General features: G+C 31.0%; 1 protein-coding gene across 1 annotated transcript; it reads right to left on the reverse strand.

The window, feature by feature from the left end:
• Nucleotides 1-417: 417 nt before the first annotated feature.
• Nucleotides 418-23,482, reverse strand: LOC113363315. The gene is made up of 9 exons (XM_026605809.1): nucleotides 23,307-23,482; nucleotides 4,181-4,363; nucleotides 3,907-4,115; nucleotides 3,633-3,849; nucleotides 3,267-3,554; nucleotides 3,154-3,199; nucleotides 2,794-2,937; nucleotides 2,382-2,723; nucleotides 418-764 (listed from the first exon to the last, which is right to left on the reverse strand). The coding sequence occupies exons 2-9, from the start codon at nucleotides 4,262-4,264 to the stop codon at nucleotides 643-645; spliced, it is 1,452 nt and encodes a 483-aa protein (XP_026461594.1). The 5' UTR covers nucleotides 4,265-4,363; nucleotides 23,307-23,482; the 3' UTR covers nucleotides 418-642.
• Between the last annotated feature and the right edge of the window lie 1,783 nt (nucleotides 23,483-25,265).

Below are 25,265 nucleotides of genomic sequence, written 5' to 3' on the forward strand. Positions count from 1 at the left end.
TTTATTATTAATAATTATAACTTTTTCAGTTTTTTTTAACTAAACAATTGTTATTATTTATCGTACTGTGTTTTCGTCCAGAATTTGTGTTGAAGACGGAAGTGTAAGTGTTACCCGATTCTGAATATCCTGAAGGGTTACCAGATGCGGACAAAAATACATTTTGACAAACATGTTAACGATTGTTGTTCAGAAACAATTATAAATTTAGTTTTTAAATACTTATAAATACACAGTGTATATATATAATTGATTTTATAATGAGACTAAATTGCAAGTGTTTGGATGACACATTTAAATATTCGAATCTACAAACTAGACACCAAAGAACGTGCAAATTTATATTTGCATAAACAGGTGGAATGTAATCAAGTGACAGTTACCATTTTAAAGACACGGCCAAGAATATCTGTACGCGCAGTTTATATGGTAAGTTTATACAAATGTCTTGCAGCAAAAAGCAACCATTTTATTTATCAAATAGTTAAAGCAATTTCATATATATTTTCGTATAATTCGTTCTCTATTTCGCTCTCTCTATACCTCAATCAATCACCTCATCTCCCATTCATACGACTTAGTATAAATATACTTGCTATCCTTAAACTAAAATGTTTATTCTCTCTAAACTAGATTTTATTATCAGTACATCATCCCCGGGTGGAGACCTGTTGATCCCCTTTGAAAGTACACATTAGGATTACTGCTTAATGTTTGTTCCAAGGATGTATAAACATTGCTATCATCTGGACGCATGAAGAGACCTAAATAAAGTTAATACTTAAGTATTAGAGCACAATTAAAAGTAGGTATTATAGATTACTATGGTCAATGCTTTGCTGAAATATTCATAAGTTGACAATGAAGTTTTGATATTTACAAATTTATTGAGACAAATTTAGTGGTTGCTTTGTAATGTGGTTTAATTTAAAGAAGAGCGTTTGAATGGATATTGTCAAATGAATTTATCGCTGTGCATTGATGATTATAATGTTTTATTTGTTAACCAAAAATAATCATGCTGCTTTATATATATATATATATATATATATATATATATATATATATATATATATATACATTTATAGTATATAGAGTAATACATTTCAAAGCAAACCTACATACTCTGCCCTTTGATAAAAAAAAGTACAACATGCATTACCAAGCCTTAGTTGAACTAACATGCCTTTGAACAAGATGTCTCAAAGCAATAAATTTATTACAATTAATATTTCTTGGATCTAACTAAAAAACATTGTTTGAACATCACAGAGCAGCCAAAGAGGATCCAATTTTGAAGAAACATATTTCAGATATGTATATAGAAGCTGTATTCTGCCAAAACATTGTTTCTAAAAATTGTGTAGTGTTTATTCATGGTATTTTGGATCAAAATATAAATTTATTTTTCAGACATCTTGTTTTTAATTTATAAATAGTAAAACAAAGAAGCTAAAACGAGTAAATGTAACAACTGTTAGACATTAATCCAATACTTAGAAATAAATGAAGATTTTGAGTATCTGAAAAAGTAAATAATGGTTCCATTACACTGAGAATCTCTTTGGATTTTACTATAATTTTTCATCAATTAATAACCTACTCAAAAAATCCAAAAAAATATCACTGTGCATGAATATACAGAAGAGTCAATTATCATCGGCCAGAAATCTACAAAGAACTAACTCTACTTCAAATATTGTTTTCTCCAGACCTGGATATCTTGGCAAATAGCAAAACTGTGCTGCATAATGTAGCTGATGATTAAACGGTTGCTGATGAATCAGACGCTGCTGATTCGGCTGGAACATCGGTCGATACACTCTCTTGTAACTCGGAGGATAAGGCGACAATGGCGCGCCCACGAGCTCTGAAAATGTCTCTTATATTTACACAAGAGGGGACACACCTTGGACCAATTGGATGTTAACGTAAATGAAATGACTGTTTTTCGATTCAAGTATGATAGAATTGTGGCTGTGAGGTCTGGTCAAAAAGTATCGCAAATTAAAGAAATATTACTGAGATCAACTGAATTTTAATAGTAAATTATCTTGAATTTAATATGGAGAGTATTATAGAGATTTACTTTCATATGCCATCGCTTCATAAAATTCTTTGGCATAAAACAAACAAAAGAGTTTCTCAAGAGAAATGACATCTTATATTTCCGATACTTTTCATCAGACTAATTGCTTCACTTATCATCATGAGTAAATCATGATTTATGGCCAATGTGCGCAAAAAGCTGAAAAAGCGCAGGATGACATTTCCAGTGCTTTGTATGTTACAACATTTGTGCCCGTTACAACATTTATATTTACAAACAAACACATAAATTAGAACCTAATTTTTTGACAACTTCTAGTACTATTTCTCACCATGATGTTGCGCCTTGGACGCGACCACTGCATCAGCAGCACACATTCCTGGTCCGTACTCCAAAGGTTTAAAATGAAAGAAGCTGGGCGCATAACCGGACGCAGTTGTCCTACTAGTGGTGCTATACGCATGCATACCATGATCCACCATGGCACTGCCTTCGTCTCGACCCAAAGCTGCAAGTTGGCGACCTTTAGGTGCATACATGACGATAAAAACAGAAAATGCTGTGGCCACTAGACCAAAACCCAGACATCCATCCCTGTGTCGATCACTGGCTACTGCTGCGCCACCCAGGGACCAGGATAGCCAGATTGGCACCACGCAACCTATAGCAACACCTAGAAATAATTGAAACAACACTTGAAATTTAATTTCTGGTTTATCGTTTCTTTTGCATGTTTCACTCACCAATATATGATGCTTCCCGGTAGTTATCGCGGATACCTCTAGATTTGACAGCCAGTACCGAAACGAAGATGATAAGGAAGACGACGTACACCAGGGATGCTAGGAGATCGGAAAATGGTGTCCTACACAAGGTATAAGGTGCGGTTAAGGATATCGAACCAGATGTATCACTAGATGTGATACTCCTGCTCCGACCTTGGGATATTGGAGTCAGTTGAGGAAATACTTCCACCTGTGATACAAAAATGCTCTTAGCAATTTGAGATTTAGCAAATTAAACTAATAATCAATTTTATATTCTTTGGCTTGAATATTATTTATCCAGTATCTAACAGACATTTGACAAAATTTTGCATTCACATACCTGCGGTGGTGTCGTGATGAGCCATTGGGTTCCTATCGCAATCTAAAACAAAAAAATATCAAGTATCAAGTATCAAGGCCAACACTAAATAGTACTTATTATTTGTTACCTGTATTAGGACAGCAAACATAAGCAACAACCCTTGATAAGGTGCGGGTAAATAGACTCCTGCGTTCAAACTAATCAAGAAGACGCATTTAACCAGCAAAGCCGCAAAAACCAAAGCACAAGAAACTCCTGCCCCGAAACGAATAGCAGCACATGTTAACGGCGTAGGAACTGCCGCCAGCAAAGCTCCTAGTCCACTACAACAGAACAGACCAAGGAGCAGCATCTGACCAAGGAAGAGGTGTCTGCGACTCGGTGCTGTTCTCCAAGCCTTGCACAGGACAAACACCTAGGAAAAATGACATATAATGTGATGAAGCTTATGACATATAATATAAAATATATGGAAATATATTGAATATGGCACCTCAAACGCTGCCATTAAGGTCATGGCTAAGGCAGCGGTGACCAAAAGAGGGACTGCCCATGGTTCTGGTCTAAGGGCTCCTCTTGTCCGTTTATTTGTTGTAGATCCATTCCCAGGTATAGGTATCGTGGAATTTCCGCCAAATGACTTGTTTGATAAATTTGGTCGTTTCGCGACAACTAAGACACTTGGTTCGATTGGGCGCATACTACTACTCCTGAAAAAATAGTTATAAAAATACCGTCCTGTCTTTGTTCATTCATGAATTATCTACCTGGGTATAACAAAAAACTCCGTGCTCATTTCCAGACGATGTGGTGAAGCAGTTGCTACATTCTGGGATGCTGCTGGAAATTCTTCGACAACCTCTGCAACTGCGGTAGGTTCTCCTGCGTCATCTGGCGTTAAAGAAATCGCTTCTCGTCGTCTTGGACGTAAACGGTCGCCAAATTTGGGGATGGTTATATTGAAGTTTGCCAAAGACTAATTGGAAAAAATTTTTATGGTAACAAAATTATTATAAAGGTTATTTGTGTTTAATTATTAACCTTTATTTCCTCGGCTTGACTGCTCCATACTGCGAATGTTGTTAAAAATAGTAAAAGTATCTTCAAATTGCTGATCCTTGGCATCCTTTATCGAAAAAAATTGCGGTCCATCACAAAAAAGTCGAGTTGATTGAATTCAGTAATTCGCAACACATGGTTGGCTTTAAACTTGGTCGCGAACTTCTGTAAAATTATATGCACTCTTTACACTGAACACAGCCAGATAAAATCTTTTATAACACAGTGCTGTTAAAAGACTTATTAACTTAAGTATTTGCTATCATTATGTTACTTTAAGGAATAATAATACCACTAAATAAAAAGATCGTAGTAAAAACGGTGCGTTCTGCAGAACTCTTCCAAATTATCAAATATCTGAGAGTCAATCTATAAATTGTCGTTAATATCGACACTTACACATGGAACACCATTTCACAGGAACTTTAATAACTCAAAATATTTATGGAAAAATTATCAATTTAAAGAAAGACACTTAAAGAAAGAATATGTCCACATTACAAAGTTGCATGCGACAATGCTCCATGCACAGCTTGAAAAGAATTTATACCGCAGACAACTTTTAGAATTCGTATGTTATTAATAGTACATTTGTACAAAGTCTTTAATTTTTTTATTACCATATGAAACGTCATCTCGAAGTGCTAATAACGTGCTATGGGGTACTAAAACAAAATCTAGTTAAGTTAAATTTTTTTAGACTTTTAACAATTGAATTAAACCTCAGGCGAAGGCTCCTATGGGGGCGTCTAGTTCTATTCTGCATAGACGGCTAAAGGTTGATTACCTCTGAATCGTGACTTTCCGTCGAATTCCTTCACCGAGTCTCTCTTTGTTTATTGTTTAGTACTGTCCACATTTTATTACGTCGTCGTAAACATATGCAACAGAAAAGGCATAAGTAATATTATGTCCAGGAAATTTTATAACCAGGAAACTGCGCCTAGAGACATACCAGAGGAATAGACCGACAGACCGACAAACAGACAGACAATGTTGCATCACGAGACGACTATAATATACGAGAATGCAAACATTAAATTTTATACGTAGGTGTTTAAATTTCTTGTTGCTAAACGTTAACTTCTAATGCATATTGTAGGCATGCCGAGTTACTGTAGGATCTTTTGTTGTTCGTTTAAATTTATAGATCATTTAATTTTGAACACGTTTGAACACACTTAAACATTATTCATACTCATCGAACTGTTTATTAATATGAAAAATAAATGCACTTTCAGTTGCGTATTTGACGTACAAGTATTTTGTTGAAAGCGTCCAAGGAGCGCTGCAGAAGGCACCGTTTGGAAGAAGATCTTGAAATTACATTCTATTGTTCCTTAAGGTGCTATAATACTTTGAATTATAAATTATTTCATCTAATTGCATTGTAAATGTGAGTCCCGAATCATTGGTATTTTGAAAGAGCTCTACAGGACGCTAATTTGCAATTTGGATATATCATTTCTAAGCTGTCTGAAACAAGGACGTGTGATAAAATCGAATGGTTTTCTCATAACATTTTGAGTTTAAAGGCAACTACAACTTTGAAATTCACTTATATTATTCTTCAAGGTGTCTATCACAACAGCAAATAATAAAACTGACGACTTTGAAATAAAAAGTATGAGTTATTTTAGATTATCGCACTTGCAGAATCTTATCTTCTTCGAATCTTTGTTGCGACGACAAAATCGCTTTTAATTTACGACCTCTTCGACTCTGACAGACAGACATTGTCGTTAACTCTATTATTTATTGCTTAGGTGAAAAAAGACGAGAGACGAGTAGACGATTGAATCTTCGCTCCAAGGGGGCCCCCTCGGACCTCCTGGGACCCGCTCTGTCGCGTTGGAGTTTATTACAATGAACGAATGGTGTTCCTGTGTGTGTGCGGTGCAAACTTTTGTGTTTTTGTGTTTTAATACTTTTGTGTTGGTGCTATCCAGTCCGGCTGGTTTATAAGGTCTTTTGCCCTTCGCCCACAACCGGCGATAAAGACTATTTCACACCAGGTTCGGTACGAAAGCGGCATCGAGACAGTCTTTATGAAATCGTCGATTTATTCATGCATTTGCTTATTGCTGCAAATTTCAAACTTGATCAATTTGTTTGATGCAATTTGATTTTTTTACAAGTTTATTAAGAATTGAATATAAATTATACTCTGATTATGGTGTAATAACAGAGATTAGTATAAAATTAAATTATTCATATTTTTTAATAGTACTTACAATTTGCGATAAAGTACTTACAATTTGCTTCTCGATGAGGTTATTTCAATGAGGTTATTGTGTATTTTTATTTATTTATATTTTTTTTTATTTTATTTTTTTTTATTGGCCTGGCTTACTCGAGCATTTAGCCACCTACAACATATTTAGAATTCAATACTATCTTCATGTTCATATTATTTTCATTATATAAATCCTATTCTTCTTTCTATTTTATATTCTATGCTATTCTATGTACTCTTTCAACGTAACTTCATTCTTCTCTTTATTATCTATCATTGAATCTTCTATCTTCTTACGTCACCATTACTTCTATTCAATTTAATTTTTATTCTCGAATCTTTAATTCTTAACTATTTTTAATTCTATTTCAAACTACTTTTTACATCATTTCAAAATATTTTTAACTTTATTTCAAATTATTTTTTTTAACAGTATTTTTATATTTTGCCGGGGATTTGACCTCCGGCACGTGAGTCGGGAACGCTACTCATGAGCTAATTCCGCCACTAGTATAACATTCTATAGGAACTCTGTTTACTTAAAATAGATGAAAATAGATAATTGAATTTGAATTCCTCAGCAATAGTCGATTGCTTGAATTCATTGCTGAGCATTTATTCATACATAACATTGATTCATTATAATTCTTACAACTTTTAAACCATTCCAATGGTTGTAAAATTATTAGTTCTACAATTTCGCAATTCAGAAATATTATTCTTCAAAAAAATCAAGAAGTTTTCTCATAAAACTTTGGAACTCAATAAATTTTATTAAACTCGCCTTTGTGTTTAAACTATACTTTATGACATTTGTTCAAGGAGCTTCACGGACCTTTGGACCTTTTGTAATAAAACCTTGTATTTTGAGTATGTTGTTTCCCAAAGTATCTACTTGGGCAACAAATTCCGAATTAAAAGGTTTTCTTGCAACCTTTTGAATTTGAATTTTTGAACGTTAGTCTTTAGGTGAAATATGCCTCGTATATTTGACATAATCAAAGAGCTCTACAAGAAGCGTATCACTCCTACTACTGCTTTGTATTTCGGCTATATCGATCCTCAAAGTGTTTATTGAAACAACAAATACTAAAATTAATAACTTTTTTCTTATAAATATAAGATGTCTTCATCGGTGTGCAGACATCTCACATCTCCTTTGCTCCTACCTCTTCTTATTGCCTTCTCCTCCTTCTCCTCCATGGCTTTGTACGCGTTATTTTTCTTTTCTTTCGCGTCTTTTTTGATTTCTCTCCTCGATTAGTTTCGCCATAAAGAAAATAATAAAAACAAAAAAGAAAAAGGCATTGGCTCCTTTTGTATGCTAAACGTGCTCGTTTGAGTCTCGAACGTATTAACTACGCCACGGTGGAACACAACAAAGGAACTGAGGAGGCCGAGGAGGCCGAAGAGGCCGAGAGAAGATTAAAAGAAGAGAAAAAGGATCCGTGGATAAAAAATCAAATAAAACGAAACACGAAACGACCGAGCACGCATTTAGACAATGGCAAAGAGTTCAGACAAAACGCTTATTATACTCGCATGGAACACGAGTGAAGAGCTGCTAGTGTAAGGCACGGAGTGCCCCAAGGCAAATGACAAGGACTACGTAATTAGAATTATTAATTTGAATATTCAGACACTTCAAAGATACAACAGAGCCAATTTTACGCCACGTTTTGTGGAGCTCGTTTACTCTAATGTTTAATTAATTTTCTATACATGTCAAATGCAGCATTTGATTAAAGTTTATACACTTTATAAAATGTATTATGTTACAAGAGTTCGTCCTGTAAAGCTCTTCAAAAAGATGAATCATTTAATAGTCAATTTTTAAAATGAAATTGTCTATAGAACACAATTGGATAATTTTTTTTATTGCTATAAAGTTAATAATAAATTTTAAACTCTAAGTTTATAACATGCACCTTGAGAGATATCAAATTATAGAGCGAACTATGCGTTCTGTACAGCTATTTTAAAATATCAATCATCTAACATTTCACCCAATGATTATCGTGATATACATTTATATTACACTTTTAGTAGAAACAGTGCGTTCTGAAGAGCTCCTCAGAAACGAATGATGCAGATGTGCGGTTCATAGCACAGTATGAATCACGAGCGCGGGTTTAGTACAATCTTTTATAACTCAAAATTTGATGAATTGAACATCTTTCACTTTTGGTTTTTGTTTTAATGATAGACAATTTGATAAATAATATATTCGAAATTTGATATTGTAATGCAGATGATGCAACCTGTAGAGCTCCCAGAAAATGACATATAAGAGCGAAGAATTTGTAAATCAAAGTAATTTTTGTTATAGACGACATTTTAAGAAATGATATATCTAATTTACAAGGTGTAGTTCATTAGATCATAATTTTATACAATTGCATTGATTAATGTATACTGGTGATGAGAAGAACCTTAGTGTGGAATCATTTGTGAATACCTTTTAGTGCAAAAACGAGTATATTGTGTTCGTATTATTCACATATGTATATTTATATCATTTTTCCCTTTCGAATGAAAACAATTCTTCAATAGCAATAAATTAATGTCATTCCAATGTTTATTATCGTTTTTAATTTTGTGGGAAAAACTTTCCTCTTTAAAAAAGGGAAACTGTTCTGAAGACAATGAATAAGATGATAATTCTACTTCTTCATGTGAACCTATATACAATGTAGAATGTGTAATAATGAAGCAGGAGGAGGAGCAGCAGAAGAAAATTATAAAGAAAACAAAAATAATGTATGTTATTGTGAGACGTCCTCGGGTCAGGCAGGAGGAGACTATAAAGCGTGTGCATTGTTCTAGAACTGAACTAGTGGTGTATGATATCGATTTGTAATCTGATAACTTGATATTTTCAAGAATAACAAACAGTGCATTCTGTAGGGTTTCTTAAATAGAAATTGAAAACTGATAGGGCACAGTCACACAGAAAATGTGATAATTATTTATTTAGTTATTAATTATTTATTAGTTAAAAAAATCATAACTCTGAATTTTATAACTATAGAACTATAGAAAATTACATCTGAATTACAGAGTTCTCATGGGGTTCTGAAAAGCTATTTGACTTAACTTATACAAGAACCAAAATTAGGTACAATACTTTGAAATTCAAGATTTTGGGAGGAAACCTTTCAGTTGGACCATTTGTTGTCAGAAATGATTTTGGGAGGAAACCTTTCAGTTTGACCATTTGTTTTCGGAAATGATAACCCTAAAGAGAGATATTTGAACACTTCATTAATGTTAAAATACAGTTATTGAATGTTTTTTTAAAAAAAATCACTTATAACTCAAAATAGTTGTTTGATCACCATTTTAAGTTTCAAAATAGACATTTTGAAAAATGGCGTATTCGAATTACAATCTTCTGGTGCAAGAAGTACGTCTAAAGCTTCATGGAAGCAATCGTCTATGAAACACAATGAGTTACAATATTTTATTGTTAAAATGTTAACTTAATGTCATAAAATAGTACTTGAAGGATAATATATCCGAATTACAATGTTATAGTACTGTTGCACTCATCGTAAACTATCGTTTGCCCATATTTAAACACGGTCCCAAATTGATGTAATCCTTCATAATTCAAAATACTGTTAGCAAACTTATCAATTTTAGTAATTGTGACATAAACTTGCACATATATAAATTACAAAGTATAATAGTAACGCAAACGGAGCATCCAGTAGAGCTCTTCGAACATATGCAAAATATGCCTGCATGCAAAATCCAATCAAGTGCACATTTCGATGAAATCTTTTATATATAAGAATTATATTAGACCGGTCTACAATTTTAGTATTTTTCATTACAAAGTCGTAATACAAACGATGGGTCCTGGACCTGGACCAAAACATCCAGCTAACATCTTCCTGCGTCACTTTCCAAGCCCTGTCCTATGTAAACAGTCATGTATCGCATTCATACAATAATTACATATGCACGTGTGCATATATTACCCGTCCGTCCGTCCGTCTGTCCGTCTGTTGTTCCAAGTCGTTTGTCTCAAGAAAGAGAAGAGAGCGAGAAAGTTCAAAGAAACATTCATATGCGTAAGAAGGAACGATACGGCTATGCGTGCACGTTTTATGGTCGAGATAGACAGAAACCAGGGGGGTCAAAATACTCACTAAACATCTTTCAATGTGATTTATAATTATGTTGATTAATATACAATTAATATGTTTTATTATTCGTGATACGAAGGAAAAATAGTCATAAACAGTAATTTGTTCTAAACAATAAAGGATTGAGGGAGGATATCATATATTTAAAAATGTATGTATATTTAGGGACTGATTATGCCGCATAACAGAGAAGTGTTATGGCAAGGCCATGTTACGCTCTAACTTCTGAATCATACTGAATGCTGTCAAAACGTCATGTATTTGCTGTGCATTCAGGTGTTTTATACATAAACTGCAAAGTCACTCGTATGTCATGAAGCAGTGTCAGAAACACCCTTTTATCTAAGACCGTTTTTTTTAACATGGCCTTGCCCTAACATTTTTCTGTTATGCGGCAGAATCGGTCCCTTACTTTGTTATTTATCATATACCTATATTTACTTTGCTATTTATCATAATATATATTTATAGTTTGCGTAAATGTTCAAATAATCATTACATTATATGCTTACTCAAATGCCTATATATTTTGTTTTGTTACGAAATAGCGTTTTGTTAGTAAAATCACAATCTAACAGTATCAATATTATTACAATTAAAATCTTGTTTAAGACATAAAATACGAATTAGTGAGGAAATCTATCTATTTTAGTGTTTATGGCAATAATAGACACTTGAAGAATTACATATCTGAATTACAAAGTTGTAGTACAAACGGTACGACCTGCAGAGCTTTTTATAAATATGAATAATTTGAATCGTTTGATCAATTGATTATTACTCATACAAAAAACACTATTGGTTGAAACCTTTTATATTTCACAAAGTTGTTAGAAAACTTATTGATTAGATGTTGTAATAAATATTTCATGGAATAATATATTCAATTGCCAAATTTGTAGAATATACTGTGCCTCCAGTAGAGTTCTCTTCTAAAAAATCTGAAAGTAATTTATTTACTCTAAAAATAATTATATAAAATCTTTTACTATTCAAGTGTTGTAATTCAGGAAATTATAATAGACACTTTGAGATGTAACGAATGTACTCAAAGTACAAAGTTTCATAAGAAAACGGTATAGAGCTTTTTATTACAAAACCATGTAGAACTATTTAGTACAGAGCACATATGAGAGGGCGTCCATTAATCACGTGATGTTTTTAGGGGGAGGAGGGGTTTGACAAAAAATCACGAGATATCACGTGGGGGAGGGAGGGGTATAGTAAGATATCACGCGCATTATTTTTTAACTGATTTTTTTAAATCAAACATTTTCAGAAGAAATTCAAAAATTTTACAGTTTTATCACGTAATTAAAAATGCACGTGATGTTTAGTGGGGGAGGGAGAGTAATTTTGAATATCACCATGTATCCCCCCCTTGGTTCAAAAATCATTAAAAAATCGCTCACGTGATTAATGGACGCCCCCTGAGATGGATCAAAACTTCTTATAGCTCAAATTTTTTTGAGAAAACTTGTCAATTATAGCATTCGTTGTTATAATAATATATCTTGTTGTCTAGGGAATAATATATCTAAATTACAAGATTGAAAGATTAATTGTGCATCCTGCAGAGCTTTCTCAAAATATCAATCATCCGAGAGCAAAATTGGTAAATTACCCAAAGATTCATAATCTCACTTACGCATGAAACATGGTTTGATAAAATCTTTTACAAATCAAAAAGTGTTTTAAGAACCTTCCGAATTTTAGTATTTGTCATCATAGACAGTTTGAAATATAATATATTAAAATTAAAAAAGTGCGTCCTATAGAGTCATTTGAATTGATTATTTTACATATAATAATTATAAGAAACATATAAAAATTAGTTCTATATATGATTCGTGAAAAAGATAAGTAATCTTTGATATTAGTTATGATTCAATTAGGTTTTTTTATGTAATTATTAATTTCATGTAGGGCAAGTTATAGTAATCGCAAAAAAATCGAAAATGAAAATTTTTATATATCTTTACGTTTCAAAAGTTTCTGAATATTTTGACATACCTTAGAAAAAATAGATGTATGTGTGTGTGTATGTGTGTGCGTGTGTGTGTGCGGATACAAATTTTCGTCGACGATTCCGGGAACACCGATCAACCGATTTGAATAATTCAAAAAACATTCGATTCGTATTGATAAGGAGACGTGCTGATTAATTTTTGGCGGAGGCAGGTCTAGCCATTCCGAAGATGCCAGGCAAAAAGTGCCAAAATTGGTAACTCAGTTTTTAAGAGAACGGAGCGTCGGATTTTAATATTTCAAAAGAATGTTACTTGTATTGACAAAATGAAGAATTGGTCAAATTTTCATAAAGGCAAGTCTAGCGGTTTCAGAGATGCAATGAAAAATGTAAAAAAAATGACATTTGGCAGTCAAAAATGATCATTAGACATATTCATATCAAATCATAAGTATATATTTTGTTTTGTTAAGTATATATATTCATATGGGTTCCGTACTAATGTTTATCAGTTAGACGGCAACGCGGCGCTTACGCGCTTTAACAGTTCGTCTCTATGCAGTTAAAGCAGTTTGCTAAAGTCAAAATTGCTTTGAAAAAAAGTTCAGAATATCCAAAATATGTCAAAATAAAGAAAACATTTTTTTTTCAAGCAATTTTTTGTCAATTTTATAGTTTCTCAAAAATCTATTTTTTTCGAAACAAAATTTTTTCAAATATATTATTCGTTTTTTAAAAAATAATAATTTTTGTTCCGGAAGTTCCAGCAATTTGCCTTAAGGCACGATGCCATGCGCCCCACTAGTTAAATTTATTTTTCTCGTCGGCGCCCGCACTATTCCCGTGTCCCGTTCCTGTACGAGAAAGATCGCGTTTGTGTATTTCTCTGGAACCCGCGGCCGCCTTGGAGGTTCTCGGTTCGTTGACCGAAGCTATTGTCAAATATCATTGTATAATATTATAATAAAACAACTAAAACATTATACAGTGGCGTACATTGATTTTTTGCACACCACCGAAGGGGTAAAACAATTCCAAGTCTAAAGACCAAAAAATAATATGAATAACACAATAATTATTGTACCCAGTGAGTAGTCTTGAAATTTTATATATGGAATCTTTATGATGCACATTTTGTTTTATTCCCTGGTGACATTTTTCAACGCAATTGATTTATTTCTTTTCTTTGGTCATGTTGGAAAAAAGGACGAAGACGATTGGAAGAATGTTGACAAAGAAGTTTGTGGCGAATTCCAAAGTGCAAAATATTTGTGTTAACCACAAATATTTATATATCTTATTAATTCTAATATTTTCCAGAGATTGAAAATTTTCCAGAATTATGGAGCCCTGAAATCTTATATGATTAATAATTTATTAGAAGTTCTAATATTAATGAATATCATGATAAATTATTGAGAATTATAAAAAATATGAATAGTAATCAATAATTATAAAAAAATAATCAAAATTAAAGAATTATTAAAATATATCAAAAGTAATCCAATCTTATAATCATGAAATACCAGAAATAATTAATAAATGATTTAGTGAAATATTTTAAAATTTGAAGAAAAAAATTAAATTTGAACTTTGAGTTTAACATTTGAGAACTATGAAAAATATTTTAATATTTAGCATATGTTCGTCTATATATTTTTCATGATTTTATAATTCTGAACTAAAATTCTTTATTTAGTTTCTCGTTTATGATTATTTTTATGTTTCGGATATATGGAATGTCTTCTTCATTCTTCTGCATTATACAATTACTGAAAATTTATAACTGATAATACTTACAATTAGTTATAGGTATGCATGGTCGGTATGCATATATATATATATATATATATATATATACATAATTTATTCACAACGGTTTTACGATTTAAATACTTTTATTCAAAAAAAGATTGCTGCTCCTGATGCGTTTTTAACCAGAACGCATAGTTGAGCGTTAATAACCCAATTTGCGGAATGTAAATCATATTAACTGTTTATATATATATATATATATATATATATATATATATATATATATATATATATGTATATATCTTACATTGATCGTGATGCACCGTTTGCACTTGTAATTAGAATACATTATCTTTCAAAAATCTGTATGAAAACAAATACTAAAAAGGATAAGTTTTCTAACAAAATTTTCAGTTATTAAATATTTCATGAAATTGATTTCCATACTAAGCGTGAGTAAACAATAATTAACAAATATTTACACTGTTTACAGGACGCACAGTATGTACTACAGCCTTGTAATTTGAATATGGTATACCGCAAAATATCTTCTATTAGAAAAAGTACTAGAACCGAGAAGTATTTTGAAATAAATTGAGTTATATGCTATTTTGAAGAGAGCTGTTATCATTTTTCTTCAATTTCCAAATCGCATCGTATCGGATCGCAAAACTATAAAAGTGGTGGAGGTCTCTTGGACTCAAGGTGAAAGGTCTCCGACGTCCTCTCAAGATGGGAGAAGAACCAGACTCAAGGTTCCGTACTTGTCTTCAGAATAGCAAAGATGAGCAATTTTTTTATTCATGATTCTATCTTAATTCCGACCAATCTATCTTAATCTGTAACCATAAATCTTATCGAATTAGATTGTGTCAACTGCATTGTCTTTGCATCAGAAACAATACCAGTATTGTTACATTGGAATTATTATACAATTGGATAAGGAAAATCGCCACCGACATGAAGGCAATTGTCTATTGTTTGCTGATTATGTTTGTTAATTTTGTAGGAAATTGCTTTATATAAAATAAAAGTAAAAGCCGACGAGCTCTGCGGTCAGTCACACATGAAGACAGGTCCATGATGAAAGACAACCAGTTGTACATGATTTGGTTTAGAAAATGAATTTGGCCAATTTTTAATAGAAAGTACCTAACATTGATGATTGAGTAACAAGAATTTTGGCGTACAAATCTCATGCACGTGAAGATTTATTTTTGAATTACTTTGCAATTTTTTATTTTAACATATCCTTCTCCAATACTATTTATTGCGATAGCAAATGCTAAAATTAGTTTGGTAGGTTTTAACAACTTTTTAAATTGGGTAGGATTTTATCTGCAAAAGTAGTGTAAATTGACTCTGATTGATTAATATTTTCCAAGATCTTTTCAGGATGCACCATTTGTATTACAGCTTTGTAATTGAGATATGTTATCTTTCATAGTGTCTATTCTTATTGCATTAATTACTATTGTTTGAACAAAGTCATTAGATTATTTTAATGACATACTACTATAGAACTTTTTTTAAATATTCATAATCGTGTAATTATTTGCGCAAACGCACTTGTAGAAAAGTGATAGTGATTATTAATATTATGATTATGATTAGAAAGGTGCTTTTGAAATTAAAGCAAAAACATTAAACGTGGAAAGTCAGTCGAATGGCAATGAATTCATTTAAATATGTTAATAAAATATATAATTACTAACAAACAAACAACAAATGCATGTTGTTTAGTCACGTTCTCTGGGTTAGTAGTTTTATTCTAGCCCCGCTAGCACCACTGTTTTACAAATTTTTTAGGAAAGTAATAATTAATAATAAGGAATAATAAAGATCTAGGCCTTAGAGTCTAAGGCATCCTGTGAAGCTCATACATTTTAGAGTCAAAGAAGCAACTTATTTGTGTTACGAAACTTTGGCGTTAAAAATAAGAAACAATTAAACTGTCGGCACTGAGAAAACTATAAAAAGTATGGATATAAAATTTTACCTTGATTTTTTATTAGTTTTTTAAACGCTGATATATATATACATTTATATATATATATATATATATATATTATATATATATATATATATATATATATATATATATATATATATATATATATATATTTTTTTTTTTTATATATATATATATATACAAGTGCTGTTGATAAATTCGATTTTATATAAATAACATAAAATTAAACAATAAGTCTTTTCACGAAGAAAATGAAGAAGAGTCGTTAAATCTTCATCTTCCAGCGTTTCAAATTCTGTTTCCCGTTTTACGTATAAATTCCTATCGGCGGCGTACAAAAAGGTCGACTGAAGATATTACAGTTATTTTACATCACTAAAATACCAAGATTTTATGGAAAAATAAATAAGATAAAATAAGACGAAGATATTATCTATACAAAAATGTTTAATTAGATTTAAATCTCTCGCAAGCAAAAATTAGTTTTTTGAATATAGTCTACCAAAGATCATCGTTGATAAAGATACTCACTTATAACATTAATTACAAGTTGTATTCAAGTATGGTTGTATATAACCTTTCATAATTTAAAATATTTATAAAATTTTGTTTTTATAATGAATATTCTGAAAAATGACATATTCTAAATTCAATAACTTGGTACAAACGGTGCGTCCTGAGTAATTTTTTCTTAATGAAGTTTCTAATCAAATTTCACGTCTTTAGAGGAGATTGAATTGTTGCAGAGACTTCTGATGTTACAAAATCTTGTTCAACCGTGAACACATTAGACCTCATCATTCAGATGAATCGAATAGTTTAAATGTTATATGTGATTTAATTAATAAGTGTACAAATGTGAATTCTAGCACTTTACGATTACTGTACCTAAGATCATTCCAATAACTTAACTTTTAGAATAAACTGAGCTGTTGTAGGGCATAAACATTGCAAAGACAGAATTTTTGCAGCTATTTTGATTTTGTTCAAAATTCTTTCATGCATTAATCATATGGTTTAAATGTACAATATTAGGAACAATTGCATCTAATCATTTGTCTACTTCAATTGCAATTTTGGAGTATCTTATAGGTATAATTAGATATCTTATACATATTTAATTGAATCGAATGGTTCAAAAACGACAATAGATATAATAAACTTTTTTTAAAATCTGAAATTGATTATTCTGCACTTGAATTAGTGCTGCAGGCTTAGTCATGGATCTATTTCGATATTATGATGTTTTCGATAAAAACCTGTCCTCGAGTCGACTTTCCTCGCAAAAACTTGACTTTCTTGTGTCCATTCTGAGCTACTTTACTTATTTCTTCTCCGAGATAGTTTGCGGTCGGAGTAGTAACGCGCTGTTATAATTTCTTATCTGCATTTCTATTCCAAAAATAGACAGAGGGCCCGCGACCAAGGGCAAAGAAACTAGTTTTGTCCTAAGGCAAACTCTCTTTTATTGATCTTTTGCAAATTTGATAAAAATTGAAAAATATATTTTGGAATTTTTGAAAATTGAGTTATTATTGTGCGTGATCTAACTCAACACAAAAATTATTGAAAATCTTAATATTATTCTAAGAAGTACATTTCGTCGTGTGCCTAAAATTTTTTATTTAGTTTATTTTTACAAATTCACTTAATAAAAGGTATAATTCTAATTAATTAAATTAGAGGAAGAATGAGACTATACTGACGAGCAAACTGATATAATGGATTAAGCAACTAATTTATAATGAGCTCTACTGACTTATACTTAGGGTCCATATCTCTGATTCACAAAGAAGAAAGCTACTGAGTCTTGACTTGCTGAAGAAACTAATAAAGTGTATCTATGTATGGATCATAGCTCTGTACAGATCGGAGAAATGGACTCTAAGAAAGGCCGACAAGAACTACCTGGAAAGCTTTGAATTGTGGTGCTGGAGGTGCATGGAGAAGATAAAGTGCATAGACAAAATAACAAATGAAGATGTCCTGAGAAGAATGGGAGAAGAAAGGACTTTACTCAGCACAATCCTGAAAGAAAAAAAAAAACTGGATCGGACACCTTCTGCAAAAAGAGTGCCTCCAGCACGACGTCGTCGAGGGTAAAATAAAAGGACTGAAAGGAATGGGAAGAAGAAGAATGCAGACGATTGACGACTTACACGGGTAATAGTGGCAATGGGAATGGACGACCACAAAGAGCTCTCACACCATGGACTTGCCTTCGGGCTGACTACCATTTATTATTATTATCTCTAATTCGTAGAGAGTAAAATTCTTTTAAATCTCTGACCAATATTCGAAAACAAATCTACTGACATGCAATCTAAAATAATAGAAATAATAACTATATTATAAGGACTAATTCTATTGACTTTTATACTTGTCCATACGATCCGTAAAAATTGAATACTAATATGAACTTTACTGTGTGTTTTGTATTTTGTATCCGTGTCTCTGATCTCCAGTGTGTTCTTAGAATGAAAGATTTTACCAGATTCATTCACAATTTGAAATTTAGTAGAGTCCGTCAATAGAGTCTTAGAGATCATAAGAAATCAAGTTTGGTCTTATATTCTTATTATTATTATTATCCATGGTTGAATTTATTATTAAGTATTCGCCTTTAATTACTATAATTAATTATTGTTATAATATTTTCTAGCGTGTTATGATGTTATAATCGTTTTGTTTATGTTTAAAATTTTTTAAATAATTTCACATAACGCGATCACTTTCAATGGTACACGCAATATAATTATATATTTGACTTGAATGGAAACATAAATAAAATAAAAATATTCTCATCGTAAAGTGAGCTTTAGAACGCGATTTCTAAAATTATAATATATATATATATATATATATATATATATATATACATATGAATAATTTTGTACTCTTATTGCATTTTGCTTGTCAGTAGAATTGCATTCCAATTTGTCAATGGTAAATCAACCCATACCACTTTTTTACCACTGATAAAAAATTTATAACTCTAACTTTTGTCGAAACCCTTATGATTTTATTTTTTATTATCATAATAGAATATTTAAGGAATAAGATGTTCAAATTACAAAATCATAGTAAAAACAGTACATCCTGTAAAGCTCTTTGAAAAAGTATATCAGCCATATTTTGCACTATGATGTAAACACGATTTAATTTAGGTAGATGTTATTAATTCAGTTTTTTGTAATTATATTTGCTTTAATATTGTGCACTTGTTTTGTATTATTTAACCCAGTTTTTTGCATAAGAGCAATAATTAAATTAGCGAAACAATTATTTATATTTTATGACCCAATTACTGGCACGCAATTGTTTTTGTAAATTATTGCTGATTGATGATAAAAAATATTTTCTTGAGCTCATTAAGTAGTTTAAATTTTTATTCTGAACGGGAAACCTTTTTTTCATTATTAATGTAAGTTTTTTAACGACAGAAATACATGTTTCCAGTTAGTGTCTTGATATGAAATTTGATTAAAAAAGTATCTATTGTTGCTGCCAAATTTGTAACTGAAAGTCTCACTATTTGGGCAATGAAATTGTTTTGCGCCATTTTTCAGGTTTTCAAATGTAACTAATTGAGTCAGAAGGTGGTCTCACTATTTTCACAAGCGACTAATTTAGGTAGTAGAGAAATAAAATCCAGATAAAATTTGGTAAAAAATGGAGTGATTAAAATTATTTAAAAAATTACATACAAATTTTATTAGCCCTTAAACATAGAGTATGGACAAAAGCAATAAACCATTTAAATTGCTTATTTTGCCAATGTAAAACTTCAATAACGTAATTTTGTCTAAGAATATTGAGTTTTATTTGCCCGTCGGTTAAAATTGAATAAATTTTTCTTTAAAATGATATAATGAACAAAATGAACAAAAAATAGCAAAAATTGAGTTTTTTCGTCGCAGTTTTGTTTTAGGTCAAAGCAGTCACGTCTTTTCTTCGACGGATAAAATTCCCATAAATAGTTGTAATAATATCCAATAATCTATTTTATTTAAACTAGATTACATTTAATTTATAATCGAATCAATTTTCCACAACGATGAAAACAACAAATTTCTAAAACAACAACAAGGTCGCGCCACCGTTGTGCATCGATAATTAATTGTGAAAGCTTTTGCTTTGCGCGAGAAAAATAGATGTTCGCATTATTCATAATAAATTATTAACATTATTGCGAGAATATTGTTATGGAAATACAATTTTTTGCACATTAAGGTGTAAGAAATATAATCGCTTGGCAAAAGGCTCCGTACAAGAAATATTTCAGGATAGAAGCAGAATTTATGAGAAAACCCATATTTGATTATATCAATTTTCAGGAAAATCCAATTTTAGAAATTTTACACCTATACAAGTAGTGCGTCCTGCTGAGCTTATTGAAAGCATACTTATGTCCATCAACATACTGATTTTTTAACAAAATCCATTGCACGTGTAGCATAACCATGTGCATAGTTTTGAAAATTCTTATATAACTCAAAGTTTTAATAAAAGACTTGTAAATTTAATTATTTTTCGTTATAATAGACACTTTTATATGAAAACACCCAATTTTCAAAATAGTTGTGAAGCAATGCGATATATAGATTTTCTTTATTGTTTTGGTACAAATAAATCAACACAGTATGAGTAGGATTTTCCAAAGAGCATTGTAGGAATTCTCATTTGTACTAACAGCTTGAAAATTAAATATACCATTTCTCAAAGAGTAGTTTAAAACCACTAATAGTCAAACTTATAGGTTTTTAATTATAAAGATTTTATCAAAATATTGACCGTGTATTTAATGGATGAAATATGTTCCAGATAATTAATTTCCAGGAGCTGTACAGGACGCATCGCTTGTATTACAATATTGAAATTCGGACAATGCAATCTTCAAAGTATTTCCCATAACTGCAAATTCTAAAATTGAATAATTTTCTGAAGAGAAGGTTGATTTATAAAGTTTTTTTTGCTAATTGTGTTCCATACATAATTAAAATTATTATTTAATTTGTTAAAAAGAAGAATCGGGTTATTCTGATACCATTCTTCAATTTGTCTGTTACAGAAACAAGTAATAAAATTCAAGCGACTTTTCTCAAAATTTTGAGTTATACTATTCTCATCAATTTTTGTGTATACAGTTTACTGTTCATGATAACGACACTTTTATATTATTACACTAACAGTATATGTTTTAATGTATTTTTTCAAATTTGTGTGTGTTTGTCTATGTATGTGTGTGAATAATTCCATGTCCATGGAATTTAAAATAATATGGTCCAGCGCTTTTCCATTGTACTCGACTATGTACAGTATCACGCATCGGAAACAAATGTGCTCCAAATATTATTCTGAATGCGGAATTTACGTAAAAAACTAGTAGTGTATAGATAAAGGAAAAGTGTTAAACCTTCCTTGATTTAATATTTACAAATACCGATCTTTGCTCCGATATTCTACTTTTGCTATTCGTTCCATCTACTTTTAGTCGTTTGTTTTACTTGTTTGCTTTTTTTATGGTCATGATTTCACACAGACATTACCGGTTTTTTGGAATTGACCCGTTCTAAAAAATACAATTCGGAACACTTGTTTTATTCTAGGCTAAAAAATTTCAAACTGGAATGATCTGTATAAAAAATCCAAATTGAGCAACAAATATCAGGATGAGGTTAGTAGAAGGCAACTGAATTTTATGCACAACTCCTGAATTAAATCTAGAACCAGATTTGGGGTTAATCAACATCCATAATTATCATCTGATGTTTTTTATCCTGCAATATTTTTTGTGGAATATGATTCAAATATGCATGTAACATCATCAGCATCAACCTAGTTGTACATTCTTCTTCTATTCTACTGTCACAGATTGTGACCGTGGACGACCTCGTTATAAAATAACTTGGAAGAGAAGATCGTGGAGAAAAAAAAGGTTTTTGCATAAAAAAATTACAATTGCATTGCAATTGATTACTTCTTACAAGATAGAAATAGATCTTATCCTGGTATGGTCACATCGTTTATACTACAAAATTGACTATTGAATATATGGTTTTTCAAAGTGACTATGATGATAGCAAATACTAAAATTGATGGGGTCACAAGAGATTCAATCACAATTTATAAGTGGATATCAGGCTATTCTGTGATGATGTTCTGGATGAGCTTTACAGTATAAAAAGTTTGTACTAAACCCTGCAATTTGAGTGAGTCTTACCTCAAAATGTTTGTTATAGTAACAAATATTAGAACTGGTAGGTTCTTGCTAAATTTTGTGGTATAAGAGATTTTATCAAATTGTGCTCAACGCCAATGGATGAATATAGCACAAAATTTAAAAAGCCATTTTAATTAGCTCTACAAAATGCACCGATTGTTCTACAAGCTTGCAATTTGGATATATTAACGTTTAAGTATCTACTATAACTACGGATAATAAAACTGATAGGTTTTTTAACAAAGTTTTGAGTTATATAGATTTTATCAAGATGAATACATATCTAAATGTATGCAAACAATACTGACATATGACAAATTTCAAGAGCTCCAAAGGACACAATATACACTACACTATTGTCTTGTTTTGTGAATTTGTCATACATTAAAGTACCTATTATTGTTATAATTACTAACATTGATAGCTTTTCTCACAAAATTTTGAGTTATAAAACATTAGATCAAATTGTACCCTACCCATGTGAGTGGAGATGGCATTTTTAATGCGCTGTACAAAATGTTTGTGTTACAATTTTGCAATATTAATATATCCTCAAAGTGCTAATACCTGTCCCAATAGTTATAACAACAAATAATAAAACTCATAACTCTTCTAACAAAAACTTATAAAAAGTCGCAATTGTGTGTTATACTTAAGAATTACATTGTTTATATTGAAAGAGTTCTGTAGGCCGCACTGTTTGCAAAACAAGTAATTGACTCTCTAGAATTTATTATTATTTTTATGGTATATATACATATATATATATATATATAATTCAATATTTTTTAACAATTACCTGTCATCTAAATAATCATCCACATGTCCTTTACCACCACTCTGTCCAACAAAAAACGAACACTCTCAAACGTCCACAAATCCAAAAACCCTCAATTCAAACCAATCAATATATCTTCACCAATCAATTATTTTTAGTTTTAACACAAATTAGGTTTTCCCCATTTATTCACGACGGCAACCTTACCGGCCTAACGTTAAACTTGAACTGAAGTGACCGAGAGATGAGAGGAGCACCCACGCTCGGCGGCGGCTGCGGCCCCCACCAGTACGTGACACTGGGGGGACACAAGAGAGGAGGGATAGGTATTAGACTGATTTAGAAAAAGGTGTAAAGATATAGGGTTCCATTAATCGTGATGCTGGTTAGAGATGATGATGATATGTTATTAGAATTATTATTTTTACCTTTTTTTCTTCTTTGTTTACGGTTCACTTTTTACTAGCCGAACTTCTACTTGATACTCCGGCTTGCAGTTTCCTGTGGTTTCTCATTTTGCCAAAGTCTATAGCACATTGTGTTACTTCTTTTTCAATATAACACTACATCTCTAAACTTGCAGGTATTTTTCATTAAGGTTTTTTCATATTTTTAACTTCCCGCAGGGTAAGTTATTGTATTCGTCCAAAAATCGAAATTGATAATTTTTACATTTCTTCACGTTTTTAAGGTTTCTGAATATTTGTCATACCTCAGAAAAAATGGACGTGTGTGTGTATGTGTGTGCGTATATATGTATGGATACAATTTTTCGTTCATGTTTTCGGGCGCATGGATCAACCGATTTGAATTTAAGAATGCAATAAAAATCTGTTAAATTTGTTTCAAATCAAAATTACTGACTAGGAAGGAACTTCATTATTTGGTTATATATATAACTTCCACTCAATATCCGAAACTTAGACAGCAAAAAATTTCATGCTTCCCTAGTTAAACTTTTTAAAGAATTAACTTTTTATGCCATTACTGAATTTTCTCAATTTGATTTCAATAACTATTTTCTTGCATAATCCTTATCCTTTATCTATGTATATTTTTTTTATTGCTATTTTATTAATTTAAAATTTTTACGATTTTAAATGAGTATAACTTTCAACCTTGTGCAAGAATTTTGAGATTGACTGGTGGTCAAATAGACTTTAATATGATGAACTTGATGATTAACACTGTATTTAATGTTCGAATGTTTTTTTTTCAGCTCTTTTTTTCAGAAGCGAAATTCGTGCAGCTACTATGATTATTATAAAATTACTATCCTTTTAATATTAACTATGAATAAGCTTGACAAGAGCCTGAAATAATATCTATTATTATAGATTACGGCTTGCTTATGAATAAATAAATAAATAAATAAAAATATGTTATATTTTTTCTTATATTTTTGGATCTATATATTTTTTCAGCTTTCAAGCTTATTATTAAATTCAATTTTCTTCATAACAATTTAAAAATACTTAGCAACTATTCCAGGCAGTCAAGAAGTTCATTTCCATAATTTATGTTACCTTTCGTAATATTGAAAATAGAAGTTCAAAATTATGAATATGAGAGTCTCTTTTAACTTGCCTTCTTATATAAGCATACTAATAGTAAATAACATTTTCAAATATTTGATGGGCAATTGTAAATTTGTTGTCAAGTATAGTATAAAAGCAAAGATTTAATTTAGACCTATATTTTCCGAAAATCCGGGACAATCCGGGACAAAAGATCTAAATCCGGGGCAAATATTTCTTTTAGATAAACTCGAGTCACAAGGTGGAAATGCTGGACTGTCCCGGCCTAACCGGGACGAATAGTCACCTTATTTTCATAGTCTTATAGTTCATATTCATGCAGAAATTGATTCAGGTCGTTAGTAGAGTCCTTTTATTGTAACCTAGATCAATATTCAATTTCATATTTGCCAGAACTTATCAGAAGTTATACCTGAAGAGTTATAATTGAAGATAAAATATT

Source organism: Ctenocephalides felis, unplaced genomic scaffold, assembly GCF_003426905.1.
Source record: "Ctenocephalides felis isolate EL2017-DRISC unplaced genomic scaffold, ASM342690v1 CF-g0.4_SCAFFOLD_00845, whole genome shotgun sequence".
Lineage (NCBI taxonomy): Eukaryota > Metazoa > Arthropoda > Insecta > Siphonaptera > Pulicidae > Ctenocephalides > Ctenocephalides felis.